At 43.3% G+C, this 19,988-nt stretch overlaps 1 protein-coding gene across 1 annotated transcript in view; it reads left to right on the top strand.

Annotated features, from left to right (window-relative positions):
- The window catches only part of LOC134601435 (F-box only protein 22-like), a 52,599-nt gene extending 36,847 nt beyond the window's left edge, over positions 1-15,752 (top strand). The window contains exons 4-7 of the mRNA XM_063445921.1: positions 10,030-10,125; positions 11,981-12,136; positions 12,425-12,590; positions 15,182-15,752. Of these exons, the coding sequence (XP_063301991.1) occupies positions 10,030-10,125; positions 11,981-12,136; positions 12,425-12,590; positions 15,182-15,596 (833 nt within the window). The 3' untranslated portion in view covers positions 15,597-15,752. The remainder of the gene's footprint in view (positions 1-10,029; positions 10,126-11,980; positions 12,137-12,424; positions 12,591-15,181) is intronic.
- Positions 15,753-19,988: the final 4,236 nt, after the last annotated feature.

Genomic DNA, 19,988 nt, shown 5'->3' with positions numbered 1-19,988 from the left:
ACACAGCACCCTTTTCCCCCCACACACAGCACCCTTTTCCCCACACACAGCACCCTTTTCCCCCCACACACAGCACCCTTTTCCCCCCACACACAGCACCCTTTTCCCCCCACACACAGCACCCTTTTCCCCCCACACACAGCACCCTTTTCCCCCCACACACAGCACCCTTTTCCCCCCACACACAGCACCCTTTCCCCCCCACACACAGCACCCTTTCCCCCCCACACACAGCACCCTTTCCCCCCCACACACAGCACCCTTTCCCCCCCACACACAGCACCCTTTCCCCCCCACACACAGCACCCTTTCCCCCCCACACACAGCACCCTTTCCCCCCCACACACAGCACCCTTTCCCCCCCACACACAGCACCCTTTCCCCCCCACACACAGCACCCTTTCCCCCCCACACACAGCACCCTTTCCCCCCACACACAGCACCCTTTCCCCCCCACACACAGCACCCTTTCCCCCCCCACACACAGCACCCTTTCCCCCCCCACACACAGCACCCTTTCCCCCCCACACACAGCACCCTTTTCCCCCCCACACACAGCACCCTTTTCCCCCCACACACAGCACCCTTTTCCCCCACACACAGCACCCTTTTCCCCCACACACAGCACCCTTTTCCCCCCACACAGCACCCTTTCCCCCCACACACAGCACCCTTTCCCCCCACACACAGCACCCTTTCCCCCCCACACACAGCACCCTTTCCCCCCCACACACAGCACCCTTTCCCCCCCACACACAGCACCCTTTCCCCCCCACACACAGCACCCTTTCCCCCCCACACACAGCACCCTTTCCCCCCCACACACAGCACCCTTTCCCCCCCACACACAGCACCCTTTCCCCCCCACACACAGCACCCTTTCCCCCCCACACACAGCACCCTTTCCCCCCCACACACAGCACCCTTTCCCCCCCACACACAGCACCCTTTCCCCCCCACACACAGCACCCTTTCCCCCCCACACACAGCACCCTTTCCCCCCCACACACAGCACCCTTTCCCCCCCACACACAGCACCCTTTCCCCCCCACACAGCACCCTTTCCCCCCCACACAGCACCCTTTCCCCCCCACACACAGCACCCTTTCCCCCCCACACACAGCACCCTTTCCCCCCCACACACAGTACCCTTTCCCCCCCACACACAGCACCCTTTCCCCCCCACACACAGCACCCTTTCCCCCCACACACAGTACCCTTTCCCCCCACACACAGTACCCTTTCCCCCCCACACACAGCACCCTTTCCCCCCCACACACAGTACCCTTTCCCCCCCACACACAGTACCCTTTCCCCCCCACACACAGCACCCTTCCCCCCCACACACAGCACCCTTCCCCCCCCACACACAGCACCCTTCCCCCCCACACACAGCACCCTTCCCCCCCACACACAGCACCCTTCCCCCCCACACACAGCACCCTTCCCCCCCCACACACAGCACCCTTCCCCCCCACACACAGCACCCTTCCCCCCCACACACACACAGCACCCTTCCCCCACACACACACACAGCACCCTTCCCCCCCCCACACACACAGCACCCTTTCCCCCCCAACACACACAGCACCCCAAACACACACAGCACCCCAACCCCCCACACACAGCACCCCAATCCCCCACACACAGCACCCCAACCCCCCCACACAACATTACACACAGACACATACACTGCACCCCTCAATGCAGTATATGTGTGTGTTCAGCAGTCTTTATGTATTCAGCAGTGTGTGTGTGTGTGTATTCAGCAGACTGCGTGCGTGTATTCAGCAGACTGCGTACTCAGCAGTGTGCGTCTATTTAGCGGACTGTGTGTGTATTTAGCAGTCTGTCTGTGTCTCGGTGTGTGAATGTGTTCAGCAGTCTGTGTGTATGTATTGCATTTGTTGGAGATACTAATATAAGCTTAATTTATATCATTATTTAAAATTTGTATAATTTAACTCTATGTTGTGTTCTTCTTTTAAAACAAAAGTTGTTAACTGTACGAGTAGTTTTTTCTAAACGTAAACCTCAGTATTCAGGTTTAATTGTCGTTTTGGCACTTTGAGGGAAAAAAAGTTGGCATGTATGGCAGTTTGGGCACTCGGGCTCAAAAAGGTTCGCCATCACTGATATAGAAGGTGAATTTATTTGTGGGTTCACCACCTCACCAAAATAAGTGTGACGTTTTGGCTCCTGAGAGCCTTAATAATGTATAAGGGATACAGCATAACAGCAGTGTTTAAATAACCCCAAAACCAATGACATGGAATCTACTCCAGTATAGGATCAGGATTTAAAGATGCAGTAATATATTATACAATCACATAGTGAAAAGGGTTAAATATCCTGTCTAGTACAGCAAGCTAAACTGCATATATACACCCATGCAATAGGTTAAATAACAATAATTAGTTAGAAAGTACTATATAAACAGTCTGTTCGACTAAACAGTCAGTCTTAAAGATACAGTGACCTATTATTTAATAGCATGGTAATGCGCTAATCTATGGTAAATATTCCATAACATTTAAAAAAAAATCAGATATTTCTAATGCAGTAAGTTAAATAAGCATGTTTTATATTCACATAGCAGGCAAAAAACTTTTAGATATTAGATTAGAAAGTACAATCAAATTAAGTCTATTTAAATGAATGATCCAGATTTTAAAGGTACACTAACTTAATATACAGTACCATAATAATATAAAACTCTACAGTAAATATTCCATAACTTGAAGAAAGTATGATGTCATGTCAAATATAACAGTACTAGAATCTAGAAATATATATCAAGTTAGCAAAGTATCAATGACTAATTTAAGAGTACTCTATGGAAAAGAGCGAGAAATTAGAGAATAAAAACGTTCTCTCTTTGTATAAACGGGGATACAAGGGGACCTCAAAAGAAAAGGACTTATAGTTATTCAAGCATTTAAAGAGTCCAGAAACCTAGCGGTATAAAGAATGAAATATGATATATAGCAAAAAGATCACAATGTGATTCTGAACATTCCTAAAGTAACACCACCACATGTTGGGTGGGTCCAAGAGGGTACGATAAAACAGTGAAGAAGAAGCACAGTGAGAACAGATGACCCAAGAACTTTAAGTATATCATGGTTAGTAAACACCCAATCACAAAAGGGAAGTAAAGGAAAACTCCCTATTAAGTACCTTAGGCCATAAGGTATCTAATGTATGAATCCAAAAGGATTCTCTCTTTTTAAGCAAGCCCTGCCGGTTACCACCTCTCCTCAATGGGGGCACATGGTCAATAACTTGAAAACGTAGTTGAGAAATATTATGATTATGCTCCAGAAAATGAGCAGGTACAGGGAGTTCCCTCTGTTTCATTCAGATAGTAGATTTATGCTTATTGAGTCTCACGGACTTTCATCGTGGTCTCCCCTATGTAGAGAAGGCCACATGGGCATTTGAGAGCATAAACAACATACGTAGATTAACATGTAAAAAAATGTTTAACGTTATGACTTGCCTGTTTGAGGATGAAAAAAATGTATCACCTTTAATAATAGAGTTACATGAATTACAGTTGTGGCACGGAAAAGTGCCAAAAACCGGGGTTGAGAGAATTTTTTCTTTTTTTTTTTCTTTTGCGAGGGTCCAATGTCCGCTTGGACAAGTGTTTCTAATATTCTGGCGTCTTCTATATGAAAATAATGGAGTAGATTGAAATTCCAAAATATTTGGAAAGGATCTCTTAAGGATTCCCCAGTGGGTGCGAATGATATTAGCCACTCTCTTACTATTTAAGTTGTAAGTAGATACAAAAGGTATACAAATTGGATTCCTTCTGCTTGGGTCTAAGAAGGGAGTCCATATTTGCCCTAGTTAGCTTAATTAGTAATTTTATTTATTTTTCTTTCTTACACTCTTTTCAGTATGTCTAATCCTAAATCCGCTGTAACAACTACTGAAAATTAAAATGTCTTTCAAAATCAAAGCATTTAGTTACTCCTGTGCGCAGCCCATGGCCGATGGCTGCAAGAAAAAAGGTCTGCAACAATTGTTCAAAAGAAATTTCGTAGGAAGCTAAAAAGGGGTCACGTTTACATAGATTGATATGGAGCGCAACTGCAGATTTCTTAGGATTTAAATGGATGATTAGAAAATTAGAGAATAAAATAGGAATTGTCTATTCAATATAGGAAAATACAGGTACTGTATCTTTAAATACTTCACTGTAGGTTTAATTGGAGTAAGCAGCTTCCTTATACACATGCAATCTAGCACATTTGGTGTTTGCAAGTTTTAGAGTAATGAAGAAAGCTATAAATGAAGTTGTAACAGCAGAGATTCGTTTTGGGTTTAGAGATAGCAGGTCAGGGAGCAGCTGGTGCCTGAATGCTTAACGGGCTTGAGAGCAGGCTGTAGCAGAAATGCTTGGAAAACTTGAGAGCAGACTATGGAAGGAATGCTCAGCAGGCTTGAGAGAAGGAAGTTCTTATCACAGATGAAACAATTGACTTAGCTTCCAGAGGGTGAAATTCAGGTTCCGGAGTTCTCCTCCGGGGAGGTTCTTTCTGAGACAGGATGAGAGAAGTCCAGATACTAGCCGTGGTCGAGGAGAGGAGAAGGAGGTTAGTTCGCGTTCCAGTCCGGTTCGGTACACAGGTAGGTTTGCAGAGAAACTTTCAGCCAGTTTGATATCGCAGTAACGCTGTTCATTAATCCAGCGTCTTGTATCTGGCGTGGTCGCATTATGTAGCGTGGCGAGACCGCGTCAGAGAGGGGGTGTGGCTAAACTCCGTCAACCCGGAAGAGACAAGGAATTACCGGTAGCTGGGGCATGACAAAAGGCTACAGTATCCTCCTTTTTTTACATAGTTCTAACGTTGTTTACAGCAAATCTTCTTGGATGCAATATCAGCTGCCATTCAGTCAACGCAGTAGTCTATACAGTCAGAGCCAAGTCCCCACATTTTGAGGAAAAAGTGTAAGCATTTTGAGGTTAAAGGGAAACTATAGTGCCAGGAAAACAAACTAGTTTTCCTGGCAATATAGCTTCCCCCTCTGTCAAGGCCCTCCGCCATGGTTCAGAAGGTCTTAATAACCCCTTCTGTCACTTACCTAGATCCAGCGCCGATGTCCCTCGACACTGGCTCAGCTCCACCCTCGCTCCTTCATCGCGGATGTCCACCGGCAGGGGAGACCGCATGCGTGGCAATGGCCGCACTCTCATGAGAACTTCCCCATAGGAAAGCATTATTCAGTGTGAATATGGGGATTCCGGTGACGCTGGAAGTCCTCATGCATTGCGTGAGGACGTCCAGAATTGTTAATGCGACCAAAAGTAACCTTCAAGCCCAGAAGTCCCTCTAGTGACTGGTAGACTTATAATATAGTATAGTTTATAAAAACTTGCTATTAATTACATGTTAACGGTGATAGGAGTTTGCTCCAGACCACTTCAATGAGCTGAAGTGGTCTGGGTGCCTACAGTTTCCTTTTAAAGATACGAGTTAAGACTCCTCTGAAGATTCCAATGTCTCTTGGGATGAGGAAATTTTCATTTATTAAAAAAAAATTCTGAGGATAGTCTTCACAGGATTAGAGAAGCACAAAGTCTTATGGAAAATTAGGAGTCCACTAAAGATAAAGAAGCTGGCAAAGGCAAGAAACCTAAAGCTTTCCCAATGCACCCGCATTTGAGAGATTTGATGCTAAGAGAATAGAAGTATCCTTCTAAAAAATAAATTAATTTCTAAACATGTTAAACCATCTTCTCTATTAAAGAGTAATCTGACAAAGAAAAGTGGAGGGATTGCTTAAAGGATCACTATAGTGTCAGGAAGGTGCAACGGTTCTGGCTTGACTTCCTAGAAAAGATTTATTTGGGTGAAGCCAAGGATGATCTGGTAAAACTTTTACCGAATATTAAAATGGCATCTGATTTAATGTTTTTTATTTTGTCAGGCTTTCTTTACCAGAAGATCTGAATCTTTCTGCTCAAGCAATGGTCCTCTCCAATAATGCCAGGAGGTCAGTGAGCCTTAGGAATTGGTCATTCGATCAGCATCCAAAAACCCTTTGTGATTTACACCTTGAGCAGGGAAGAAGACTATTTTGGTCACATCTAGATTAGCTGTTTAAACAGAAGGCTTTAGCAGAAGAACAAGTGAAACTCCACATTCTACAGAAAGGGATCTTAAAGAAGTTCCTTCCGGCAACCTACTTCCAGAAGAAATCGAAGGCAACCATTCGACTATAAAAACAAGGGCAAAGGAAACTTATCTGAGAAGGATTGCTGATCATGATGCTATTCCAGTGAGAGACTTTTTTTTTTCTTTTCAGTATGGAAAAGTACCACCACAAACAATTGGGACCTGTTTAACCCCTTAAGGACCAAACTTCTGGAATAAAAGGGAATCATGACGTGTCAGACATGTCATGTGTCCTTAAGGGGTTAATATAAAAAGAGGCTACGAAGTATTCTAGTTATATCTCAAAAAGGTTTCCTTTATTAAACTGTACAGTCTTTCAAAACCGCCTCAGTACTTCTCTGAGAATCTTCATTGTAAAAAAGTTTTGCATGGAGACCATTCTTTCTGACATTTCTGAGATTTTCAATAAAATATCAAGAACAACTTCTCAATTTTTAATTCTGGGCTCTTCCTTTTGGCCTCTCAGCCCTAAGGGTTTTTACAAAAATCCTGGTAGTCATGACAGTGGAACCAAGAAAAGGTCTCAATATAGTACCCTGGATTATTGGCTTCTCACAGCTTCTTCAGAAGAGCAGCTTCTGAGGGACATAAGAACTGCCTAAAACTCCCTAAACAGTTTTATGGATGGGTCATGAACCAAGAAAAATCTCAATTGACTCCCACTCGTTCAATTTTTGAATATTTCTGCCAGAAGAAAAGAGAACGCCACCAACTGTTTTGAATGTACAAGCAAAAAATATATTTTCTATAAGAGAAGCAGTGAGATGTTTATCTCTCCTTACAGCTGCAATTCAAGCAGTAAGCTGGGCCAAGGCAAGGATGAGACCATTACAGAAAAACATTTTAACATCGTGGGACAGAGATATGTCCTCTCTAGACCAGTTGATGGAACTCTATATTTAATAAGAATTTTCCGCTGGTGTATGACAACTCCTTTTCTGACAGAGGTTCTTTCCTCTCAGATGACAAAAAGTAAGTTCATCACCATGGATAGTTCAAGACTGGATTAGGGAGCTCATCTGGGTACACTAGTGAGAAAAGGGAAATGGAGAATTAACGATTCAATGAAATCTTCAATTTACAGGAGTTAAAAGCTATTTGGTTAGCCCTTGCGTCATTCAGGCTACATTTCAGGGACATTTTGTGCAGATAAGAACAGGCAATGTGGCAGTTGTAACAGCAGTCCTTTTCAAGTTAAAAGGGTATTTCAGACATGGACTCAATGCTCACTTTGCCTAGAGGGGTATAGGCTACACCTCATTGACCAGGCCCAAAGAAGGCCAAAACAATCAACTGGGGTTGCTGTATCCCTCATGCAGAGAGAACTTGCTGGCATTTCGGTTCTGGACTGCCCTTACTGGTGGGATCAGACTGATGTGCTTCAGAATATGTTATCTCTGTAATGGCACAAGTGAGCAAAAACTATCGAGTATTACCGAAGGGCAAGCTACTGAGTTTTTTTCTAAGCATTTGTCAGTACTACTATTCTGTTTTTTGTTTCAATCCTTTCATTTTGGTCTCGGAGAAGTTGGTTCTTCATTCTTCTGAACATATCCAAAACAGCAAATTAACAGCTTTGAATGTCAGTAAATCTTATGGAATACAACCTTGTCCCTCTGCAGACTCTTCAAATGTTCCAACTGACTGCATGGAATCTAATCCCTAGATCCTTCCTCTGGAAATCATAGACATCTTGGTTGTGGCTAAGAAAGAGCTCCCGGTGTCTTGATATTCAGGAATGTATTAAATGATGACCCTATTACAAGGTTATTTGGAAATGTGGAGAAATTAAATATCTTTGTAAGAAGTGACCAGTTAGCATGGGTTTTGTGTAGGTTATGAGCAGGGTGGCTTTGGAAAACATATCTGGATGGTCACACCCTAGCTGTTATTTACTTTGATATTCTGATGATCTGATAACATGATCCTTGCAACCTCAATACCCTCTCCTTTTTATATATGTTATATTAAAGGCCCAAAAGTCAGACCGATGTATACTCCAATATTTCTTGCATATAATGCAACTGAAAGCTTTGCTAATTAGCACAGTGTTAGTGTTAATTTTGTCTAACAATTTTAGTCGACTAATATTTTTTAAATTTAAAATTCAGATGACTAAAATACGACTAAAGCTAAAATGTCTTTTAAGTCAAAAGACTGACTGTAACTAAATTGAAATTTGCCACCAGAATTAACACTGCACAGAGGGGCTGTGGAAGGGACAAAAGATATAGACCAGGGCTTGGGGGAGAGACAGCTAGAGGGGCTGGGAGGACACAGACACAGAGGGTTGGGGAAAGGGCAAAACAGACAGAGGCCTTTACTAAACCCATTAGAATTTAGTAGTGTCTACTAAAATCTACTGGCGATTTAGTCGACTAAAACAATTCAGATTACTAAAATGCAACAAACAAAATTGAAATTTGCTTCCAAAATTAACACTGCACTGTTCTCAAGTAGATAATCACAAATTGTGAAACGAGTCACATACAGACATATACAATATTGCAGCATCTTGCATATCACTTTCTTACAGGAAGACTCCCTTTCAGCCTCAATTCCGAACCTTTTAAAATTTCTACTGTTAGAGAAACTGGGCGTAGACCCTTACAGAATCCTAAGAGTCCAGTTTTCTGAGATAGGCTTCGAATCTAGCATGAGATTTGTCTTCAGAACCTCTAATATTCATGTTTTTTGTTTGTTTTTTCAAGCGGTGTTCTGTCTTCTTCCTACTATCAGGGAGTTGTTCCCCCATGGGATCTCAATCTGGTCCTTTTAGCCTTCTGTGAAGCCCCACTTGAACCTATGGAATCCTGCAATCTTAAGATTCTCGCATATTTTTAGTGGCTGTTATGTCAGGGAAACATCTAGGTGAACTTTAGTCATTGGCATCTTTACCATATCTAGTGTTTCACCTGAATAGTTTTTCTGAAACATTTCAAGTTCTACTTAAAGGAGAAGAAGTATTGGGTGGAGACTGACTTTGTTTTTAGATTTTAGCTGTCTGCCTGCCTTTTCCTGTTTAGATTGGAGGATATCCCAGTTGTAGTGCACTGCCTCTAATCTTAAAGGGACACTATAGTCACAAAATAACTTGAGCTTAATGAAGCAGTGTTGGTGTATAGATCATGCCCCTGCAGTCTCACAGCTCAATTCTCTGCCATTTAGGAGTTAGATCACTTTATTTATGTAACCCTAGTCCCACCTCCCTACATGTGACTTACAGACTTCCTAAACAATTCCTGTAATGAGTCATCTAATGTTTACACTTCCTTTATTCAAATTCTGTTCAATTTAGAATTTCAAATCTCCTGCTCTATAAATAGCTTGGTAGACCTTTCAGGAGCCTCCTTTATGTAATTAAGATTCAATTTACAGAACAGGAGATTAAATCTTTTACATCTGATTGAAAATTAAACCAATTTTACCCGCAGGCTACGGTCAGTCCCAGCCAGGGGAAGTGTGACTAGGGCTGCATAAATAGAAATAAAAGTGATTCCACTCCTAAATGGAGTTAGTCCCAGGAGCCAGTTATTTTTATCTGCTGCCATTAATTAAGCTCCTAAACAAGCTTAATTAAAATAGTTGCAGCTGACATTTGAGAATGTAATGCCTATTAATCTCAGGCAAACCAGGACAAATCTCATCTGATATGATACTGGTGGCTACACAGGAATATCCATTATATTCGTGGTGATTACTCCACTTGAAGAGGATTAACCAGGTACATTATCCAAGTAATGATCTTTGCATCGTTCTTTCAGTAAATCTCTCTATATTATCAAATACCTAGTATAAACCTGCTTATTGCATAATGCAGTTATGTTTTATGTTGTAGATAAAAGGAATATTGTGTGGGAAATCGCCTCTGAATTTGAAAAGCTCCTACCAAAGGAATGTGATATACTGGGCCTGAATGCAATGGGAATTATAGGTAATGTAAATGTTCACAAATACTTGCTGTTTTATTTATTTATTTTAAGTGGTTGCTTGCTGTTGCAAATGCACAGTCACACAGCAATCCAGACACACAAATACATAATTCAGACATTTTCTGAAGCAAGGACAGTAAAAATAAACAGGGTATTCAGGAAAAAAGTATAGCTGCAGTGCTGGCAGTGGAGTGGCATCATTGAAAACAAAATAAAGACATTAACACTTGGGGAAATGTCCCAAAGTGGCAAAATGTGTACTACTATTACTGATTGGAAAAAAAATAAAAAAACATTTAAAAATGGTTTTAATTTAGCATTCAAATTTATTATATTTATTGTCAATCTCTATTTTGGCATGCATACAAGTGTGCGGTGCCACAACGGCTACATCACGCGTTTCAATAACCGATCTAGTATATCAATAGCATAGCAGTAAAGGTGCATGCACAATTTGAAAGTTGGAGATCAAGCAAGGTAAACTTAAGTAGGCTAGTAAAGCATAGTGCAATTAAAGGGAAACTATAGTGCCAGGAAAACAAAGTTGAGAAAAAACCTTCTGTCACTTACCAGAGTCCAGCACTGATGTCCCCTGGCGCAGGCTCGGGCGCTGCCTCGTCAGGCGATGAAGACCTAATGCGCTTGCGTGGCAATGGCCGCTCTAACCTTACATAGTTACATAGTTACATAGCTGAAAAGAGACTTGCGTCCATCAAGTTCAGCCTTCCTCACATATGCTTTTGCTGTTGATCCAAAAGAATGCAAAAAACCCAGTCTGAAGCGCTTCCAATTTTGCAACAAACTAGGAAAAAATTCCTTCTTGACCCCAAAATAGCAGTCAGATGTCTCCTTGGATCAAGCAGCTATTTGATACCTTGATACTTCCCCAGAAACTATGCTTTCCTTGGGGTTTTGGGCTATGCTGATGTCCTCATGCATAGCCTGAGGACGTCCAGCATTAGGCGATCAAAGTTATTGCAGTTTATTCAAAACTGCAATAATTACCTTTTGCAGGTTTTTTTTTTTTTTTTTAAATAAGAAATTGTTAACCGTCGCCGAGGTGTGCGGCAGGTATGTCGCAACATGTATTGTTCTCCTGGTGACCTCCTGTTTAAGACCAAGGTATAAAAGTGTGCCATTCACGCAATAAAACCAGTTCTACTTCACCCGATTACAGGTCATGGCTAGTCCGTGGGAGAACCCACTGTAATAGTTATAGTAACAAAGCCATACACTCTGGGCTATACTCACCGGGGGAAAGGGAGTCCTTAATGGCGACACTTGGGTCCCCTGTGAGTAGGCCACTACGCTATAGGATAGTCCATCCGATATTAGCAGTCAGGCTTCATCCAATAACTACATTTAGTAAATAGGCATAGTAAACAATCAGGTGTACCTGGAAGATTGGCTGGACAGTGTTGTTGTAGGGCATCCCTCCTGCCCCAGTCCTTCCCATGTGGGATACACTGGTGGGCCCAGATAACAGACCATTGCTGATTGGGTGGGGTGAAGACCATGGTGCCCTTCAGCACAAGTGTACATGTGGGGAAAGTGACAAGCTTGTCTGCTTCCTATGCCCGGAGGAGGCTCACCTAATCCTTGGGGTTTGTCCTACCGGTCCATAGCCTCATGCTGGAGAGGTGAAGCTGCAGATCGCTCCTCCAGCTTAGCCTAGAAACTTGTAAATATTGCTTCCAATTTTGCCATTGGAGGAGGATTGTCCGCAATATTGAAATATTCTGTTGTGTACAGTGTGCCGTTCCCATTAACTAGAGGATTTGGCAAAGATAGTCCAGTAGGGACAGGAATAAAATAGCCGGGTGAAAACTTCATGCAGCTATGCTTCTCTTCTTGCAGCTACGCCAATGGGATCCGGTAGTAATCGCCCTCTAGAACTGGAAAATGAAAGATCTGGCTTTGGGCTCATCATACCTAAAATGAATGGAGTGAAAGTCCGGACATTCAATTTCATAAATGACCCATTTTTTGATGAACGTATACTACAACAAGTTGGTAGGTTTAAACCTATAATCAACTAAGAAGCTTCTTTTTTTTATTTTATTTTTTTAATAAACTAAGCTAAATTTGGGTGAATTGAAAACAGATTTGCACAATTTAGGCTGACATATCCAAGCTGTGAATTTTGCAATGTTTGAGAATTATTCAGAACTTGTATAAATACAAACTTTGCAGTTTTCTTTTCAGTACTTTAGTTTGGTTTAGGAAAACCCCCTACAAGTGCTCCACATCGCTGTACAGCATTAAGCTCTAAATTGTCTTTTTATTTTTTTTATTTTATAGGCCTTAGAAATAACCCTGATCTTAAGGTGGTCCTGATGTTTGAACACCCCAACTGTACACGAGCAGAAATCCGCTACCTTCGCCAAGTAATAGATCCTCTGATTGATCAAAATGTCATCATTGTAGGGGGGCAGGTGGAGATCTTGGCACCACTCTTTGCCGAAATGTATGTCTATTTAATGTTGCCATCTTTACTTTATATTTTTTTTATTTATTTTTTTCCTCTGCAATGAGGAAAGAAAAATCCATAAGCTGAAGGATCATTGCTGAAATTAAAGTGGCATCTGGCATCATATCACCCAATGAAAATTAGATTTTAATACAATGACAGTCAGTAAAGACCTTGTTGGTAAAAGGCAATGAAAGTCCCACATCAAAATAGCAGTCCCTATATTCTAGCCCAGCTGACTTAGCCAACTCCTAACTGGGGAGTACATATCCACTCATCCGAAAGATGTCCGCTTCCAGTCCATCACTTATGTGACTGGCATCCAGCATTTTTATTTGAATATTCTTAAAGGAATTGGCTACCACAACAACCCCAGGTCCTATACAAGCATGCACAGCTTGTCTTCCAGTTTGGCATCTGAGTACTGGAATCTATCCCTGTTAAAGGCCCAGGCCTTACTCCTTGATTCCACAGGCTTAGATTAATATGTTTACGCCTAACATGGTGTCAGCTTCGTCACTTGCAGTCTCCCAGGGAAACAAAAACATAAACAGGGGGTAAACTCAAGTAATACTCTATATACCTAGGGAGATGTGATGGTTTGGGTACTTGATGTAACCTTTTGTCCCCAAGAGGATACAGATGTCTTACACCTCCTTTATTCGGTCATCTTTACTTTTGCAGCCATTTGTACAACCTGGAGTGGTGTCGATGTCCTATCTAGTATAAAATAGTGGGGTCTTCTAAAAAGAAATTCCCGAGGTACTGTAAAACTTGTTGGAGATCTGGATATACCCCACCGGTCTGAAGGGGGGATCTTAAAAGCAAGATGATTATGCCAGAAAAATGCTGCAGCTTAAAAGCTGGGCACCAACACAACTGTAATGCATTTTATGGATTTTGGCCTCCTTAATGGGAAACTCCAGGCACCCAGACCACTTCTGCTCATTGGAGTGGTCTGGGTGCCAACTCCCACTACTCCTAACCCTGCAAGTGTAATTATTGCAGTTTTTTATAAACTGCAATAATTACCTTGCAGGGTTAACTCCACCTCTAGTGGCTGTCTACTAGACAGCCACTAGAGGGAACTTCCATGTCTATAGCACAGGAAACCTGTGCTAGAGCGTCGCTGGACGTCCTCACGCTGTGTGAGGACCTCCAGCGTGTCTCAAATCCCCATAGGAAAGCATTGAAATTCGTTTTCAATGCTTTCCTATGGGGAGCGCTAATGCGCATGTGCATTGCCGCGCATGTGCATTAGGTCTCCTCGGCCGGTGGGCGGGATCAGTCTCGCCCACCGGCCGATGGTAGCACAGGGAGGAGCAGCGCAGAGGAGGAGGCAGCGACGAGGGACATCGCCGCTGCCTCAGGTAAGTGACTGAAGGGGTTTTCACCCCTTCAGTAACTGGGTATTGGTGGGTGGGAGGGAGAGGGACCCTCCAGTGCCAGGAAAACGGATTGTTTTCCAGGCACTGGAGTTTCCCTTTAATATTTTTGCATTCTCAAATATTTATAGTTTTTGCACAAACAATATTCTGAAAAATCTTTCTCCTAAGCCCCTTTATTCCTTATCACAGCTTGGCACCCATCAAAACGGAGTGAGCTACTTTTTTAAAGCAACACTGTAGGGTCATGAGTACAAATGTGTGTTCCAGACCATTTAGTGTTAAAAACACCAGGCCAGGCCCCCCTTTAAATAGTAGTAAAAAAAAAAAAAAAATTCCAGCATGGGTCATCAGAATTGACAATCTCAGCCAATCCAATGCTTTCCCATATGAATGTACACGCATGGCAAAACACTGCGCTGGCCAATCGGCATTTACTTATAGAGATGCATTGACTTTGAGACCCTGAACGGCAGTGTTTACATGACAATACGTGCAAGGACATACTATAGACACTAAAACAATTACATTAAGATGTAGTTCTGGTGACTTTAATTTGCAGTCTGCCTGCAGACAGTCCGAGAAGCTACAGAAAAACAGGCAATGCTATCCTTCCTTTATGATTCCCTGGCTGCCCTCTCCTTCTAATGCAGGTTGCTTTCTAGTTCAAATCATTCAGAGCTCTCAGTGGCTTAGCTCTTTAAATAATTTTGATAATGAAGTATTTTTGTGATGTGAAGAGGTGTTACTATGGAATCAGGCTTATGGTGCGACATTCTGCAAAATGTTATTTTTATATATTTTTTGTGAACATACTATAAACATTTGAGCGTGTATATAATGGAGCATATTAATGAGGCCAAATTCTATCCGTATATAACACCTTCACAAAACAAAAGATGCACTTGTACACCACGTATCCATACGGCTTATTAAAACATACCATACCGCTATGTTTTGTGTCATTAAGGGTTAGTGAATGATATATGTATGATGCTTTCATTAAGGCCTAAACATTCTGCCACGTGAGCCAGTGTGGAGTGCATGCAGGGTTCTACAATTAGTTGTGATAAGGTTAAACAATATTGGCACAAATGTTTTGCAATATAATTTTTTATTAAAAAAAAAAAAAAAAAAACATATTGGCCTCTAAATATAACTGTGTGAGGCCACTAGATTTTATTTATTCTCTTTTACTTACAGAAAGGCTAAAAATTCAGCTAAAAGTTTAACACCCATTGGTGCTGGTGGTTTAACATTCAGTGGCCCACTGATCCAGGCAGCCTCAGTCGTTCTAGACCTTGATGTGGACAAAGTGGAGGCTGCAGACTCTATAATCCGGCGTCTAAAAGCAATGAATATCCCTGAAGAAAACAGCATAGGGTTCATGATTGCATTTCATTGGCGAGGAAAACAGCACTATGGCAAGGACAATGTGGAGGCCGATTTGTTCCGTAAGCACTTCCCAAGCATGCCTCTTTTTGGCTTCTTTGGAAAGGGCGAGGTCGGTACTTATAACTTGGTACGCGGCAATTTTAGGTCGGAGTTTTTTGAGACCAGGCACGAAGTTTGGCATTGTTACACTACAGTGATGCTGATCATTCATTTTGGCAGTTAGCTGCCCCAGCAGATACATTGCAAACCGTGTCAGTGGCCCTGCTCTACAGCCTGTCAATCATTGAGCTCTGCAAAGTATATAGCAATGATTTTAGTTCGGTCCTAGTTAGGCATTTTAGTGCTTATTCCTCAACATTTACAATAAATGAAATTACACATAGAATCACATAAAAGTTTTTTTTGTTTGTTTTTGTCTTTGCTGCCAACCAAACGTACTACCTTAATTGACCACTTAAACTATTATTCAGTAATAAAGTATTCAAAATGTTTTTTGTTTTTCCCCACAGTAAAGTGGTCTAACACGTATTACACGAATTATGCTGTTTATTGATAAATACTGATCTTTCAAAACCTACTAGAGGACACAATTCTGATAGCATCAAACAGTGTTTATTTATATTTTTTGTCTATCTAAATAAATATGTGCTTCCTTATACACTGCGTCTGGCTATAATGCATATCATTTTGTGTGCTTTATTTCAAAGTTGTCTGCCATTTCCAATTGTTTTGTAAAGAATGTTTTTTTTTTTTTTTTTTTTTTTTTTTAAATTCTTTATTTTGTTTGTGCGTTATTCGGTTTCATGCATTAGTTTGACAATTACAAGAGATTAAAGTATGCATTACACGAGTATTAGTCAAGTAGTTCAGCACATATTTTCTTTTTATAACATGTTGCATAACGAGTGTGTGCAGTAGTGCTTACAAATGTGTCTGGGTGTATGACCCTTCGTGTGATGGAGGTAGCCCCTGTTTCTGTTCTTCGCGGATAGGGTCACATGGTTGTGCTTCTGTTGAGGCTAGGTACTACTATGTGTAAGTGCACTAGTTCGTAGTTTTCGTGAGAAGTCGAGGGTGGTCTACCCGAGGAGCTATTTTAGCTGTGGACACTTATGTGAGCCTGTCGGTTGCACTGTAGCGTCCTTGTGGGGCCACGGTTCTTACCACGGTAGTGGGGGCCCCTTACCTAGGGGGGCTGCGGGGGGGGGGGGGTAGATGCAATTAGCTTGTCCGGAGCCTGTTTGCATTAGTGAGGGCTCGTGTGCTTGTCACGGAGTGTGTGATTATTTCTGGGTGCGTGGATGGGTGATTGTGGAGGAGTGTGCGAGTTAATAACATATGTAGTAACAGGTATAACTAAATATCTAAACAGTTATAGAGAAAGAGTAACAGTTTAGTATGCGAGTACAATAGAGTCCGCCTGAGCCAGGTTGACCAGGCCTTCTTGTAGGCTGTGTCAGGTTTCCGAGCCTGTGCTTGGGGATCGGGGAGTAAATGGCCTCGTGGTAGCTGGATCTCCCATCCCGGATGGTCCTGTTTGGGCTGTTGTCTGGGGTGCGTCCGATAATCCAAAAAGTGTGAGGACTGCCAGTATGTCAGCCTCTGACGTGGCTCTATGAATAGTCCCGTTGTGCGGAATCAGCAGGGTTCGCGGCATGCCCCATCTGTACTGTACGCCTGCGGTTCTCAGGCGGCTTGTTAGGTGTTTAATTGATCTCCGCCAGTGTAATGTCGCTCGAGTGAGGTCTTGGAAAAATAACAGGCTGGATTTTTCGAACAGTAGGGGAGTCTTGCCTCTGATTGCTGCCAGAATTGCCGCTTTGTCTTGTGTTGTAGCACATTTTAGTATAACGTCCCTAGCCTCCGCGGCTGGTGTGTTGTTGCCTGCTGGCAGGCGGAAAATGCCCTCTAGGTTGATTTTTCTGGCAGTGGCTGGTGGTAGTATGGAGGTTAGAAGCCTCCTCACAAAGTGGGGTAATTCCTCTTGGGCGATGTCTTTTGGGACTCCCCTGAGCTTAATATGATTGCGGCGCAGGCGGTCCTCCTGGGCGGCCACCTGCGTCGCCAATGCTTGGTGAGCAGTCTGCAGGGATTGCAGGGCTCCGGTGAGATTGGATGTCTCACTGGTTAATGATTGTATGTCCCCTTCCATGGCACTCACCCTCTCCGCGGTTTTTCGTGCGTCCGTTTTGAGAGTACCAATATCCGCGGCCAGCAGGGATTGAATCTCTTGCATCCAAGTTTGCAAGTCTTGTTTCGTGGCAAAGGTGTTCTCGCTCAGTTCTGTGCCAGCCAGGGGAGATTTGGTTCGCTTGTCTTCAGGCCTTAGCTCCGGTGAGTGAGCCCGCTCCGAAGGTGCTGGCGGGAGGCCTACTGTGGAGGATCTCGTGGCGGCCATTTTGGAGGGTGCGTGTCGTTGCAGCATTTCCCCGATGTTTGGTTGGTCTGGTGCCGATGTCGGGTGCTGTTTTTGTGTGCGGCGCCCCATTGTTGCAGTGGGGCTGCTGTGTAGTGCGGTGACCGTCTCCTCCGATTCCGGGCGGTATTTCGTCCCGATGCTATCTAGGAGAGTCTCCAGGTCGTCTCTCGTGGGAGTGGGGTAGGCCCGGTGTTTTAATTTCACCTTTCCCGGCTTTGCTTGGTGAAAGAAGGGCATTGGTCGGCTCCTCACGATCACCCAATGCTCGGAGTGGGGTTGGTGTCTGCGAGTGGGTTGAGATGTTCGTGATATTCTCAGGTTTATCTTTACGAGGTCGGGAGCTGCTGGAGATGGCGTCCGCTCAGCTCTGTTCCCAAGCCCCGCCCCCGTAAAGAATGTTTTTATCCTTTATAATGTTAAATGGGTTTGTACACACGTGTACGCCATCTTTTAAATTGGAATTATTGAATGAAAATGTCTCAACCGTCTGCAACTTCTGAGATCCTAATGCAACAAATCACAATAATGCTTCAGAATAAGGTGTGTGTGTGTATATGTGTATATATATATATATATACATACATACATACATACATACACAGACATTAAAGAGTGTATGAAAGAATCCTACAACCCTTATATTTTCGCTTTTATTTAAACGTTAGATGTGGGACAGCAATCAATTCATCCACAATTTTCTGGTCATCAATGTTAATTTGAATTCAGTCTATATTGTGCCTGCTTGTTTTGCCAATCAAGATTCAGATTAATATGTCTCTCCCAGCTACAACTCTCTAAATTTGCAGAACTTCTAGCAACTGTAGAATGCTCACATCCTGCAACTTCATTGTACTTGTCTGTGGTTTATTTCTAATACTGGGCATTTATGTTAAATGTTTTTTTTTTTGTTTGTTTTTTTATTCTTTGTTTTATTGAGGTAAGGTATTCAGAATACAAGAAAGTCGGTGAGTGCAAGGGTATTAACGGATGAACAATATCACATAAGTTTGACACCGGAGCGGACACAAGCGTTCTGAGCTCCGACATCGAGCTGCACTTTCTGCCAGTATCCTGGAGCACCCATCGGCTACAGCATCACTAGCCGCACCCGCAGATGCCCTTCTCCACCCCGGGCAAGTAACCCCACATCCGAGGCCCTAGGGCTTACCACGGGACCTTGTAGACTGACTCAGAGGGTGGTACGCACAAGACCACACAGGCTCAAGTAAGGAAGGTGAGATGGGGCGCAAGACACAAAAACAGCCTATACAAGCCCCTAAACCACAAAGGGACATTGGAAAAATGCTCCTTTTTACCCCCTCACAACAGGCTCTGCCACCATGCTAAGCCTCTCCGGCATCATCAGTGGAAGGGGATCGTTTAGGCAGCCCTCCCTCCAGCTCACACCCGGTGCGCACACACACCAGGAAGGGGACCACAGCCCGGACCTCTAAAAGGGACATACAGACCATGCTATCGGGCCTACAACAAAACTTGAAACAGATGTGGGAGGCTGATCTGGATGCCTTAACTGCCACAGTCCAAGCAGTAACGGCACATACTCAGAACACGGCGACAGGCCTCAAGCAAGACAAGCACGCTCTAAGAGTCACTGTCCAACCGCTACAGAAAGAGCAAGCCATCATGGCCAGACAGCTCAACATAATAGACGACAGGGGCAGGAGAAAAAAAAAAAAACTTAGAGGGGTCACTGAGTCGCTACCCCTAGAAGAACTGCCCCACTTCATCAGACGCCTGGTGGGCAACGTCTTAACAGCCGAGCAGGCCAAGCAGTTCTCATTCGATGGAGTGTATAGAATACCCAAGTCGCCGGTGGCACCCACCTTGGGGCCATGTGACCTCACACTGCGCTGCTGCACAATGACTGACAAGCTGGGACTACTGGCCGCATTCCGAGGGAAGACCCCATACGACTTCGAGAATTACAAGCTTTCCATCAATGGAGGAGTCAGTATTAAGCATCGAAGTTAACCCCTATAGACACTTTGTCCCCCTAGCCTAGCTATCAACAAACCCTGACAGCGTTGTAGGCGACCTTGGAGCGCTTTTCCCGCTACCCCCTACCACATTCTGTCACCTCTCGTTAAAACCTCTCAGACTGACCAAAATATATAAAATTGTGCAAACTGTATAAAGCCACACGTTTATATATCTATATACTGCTGTGACAAGTTG

Source organism: Pelobates fuscus, chromosome 3 (assembly GCF_036172605.1).
Source record: "Pelobates fuscus isolate aPelFus1 chromosome 3, aPelFus1.pri, whole genome shotgun sequence".
NCBI lineage: Eukaryota > Metazoa > Chordata > Amphibia > Anura > Pelobatidae > Pelobates > Pelobates fuscus.
Note: the sequence above shows the minus strand (reverse complement) of the source record. Positions and strands in the feature narration are given on the sequence as shown.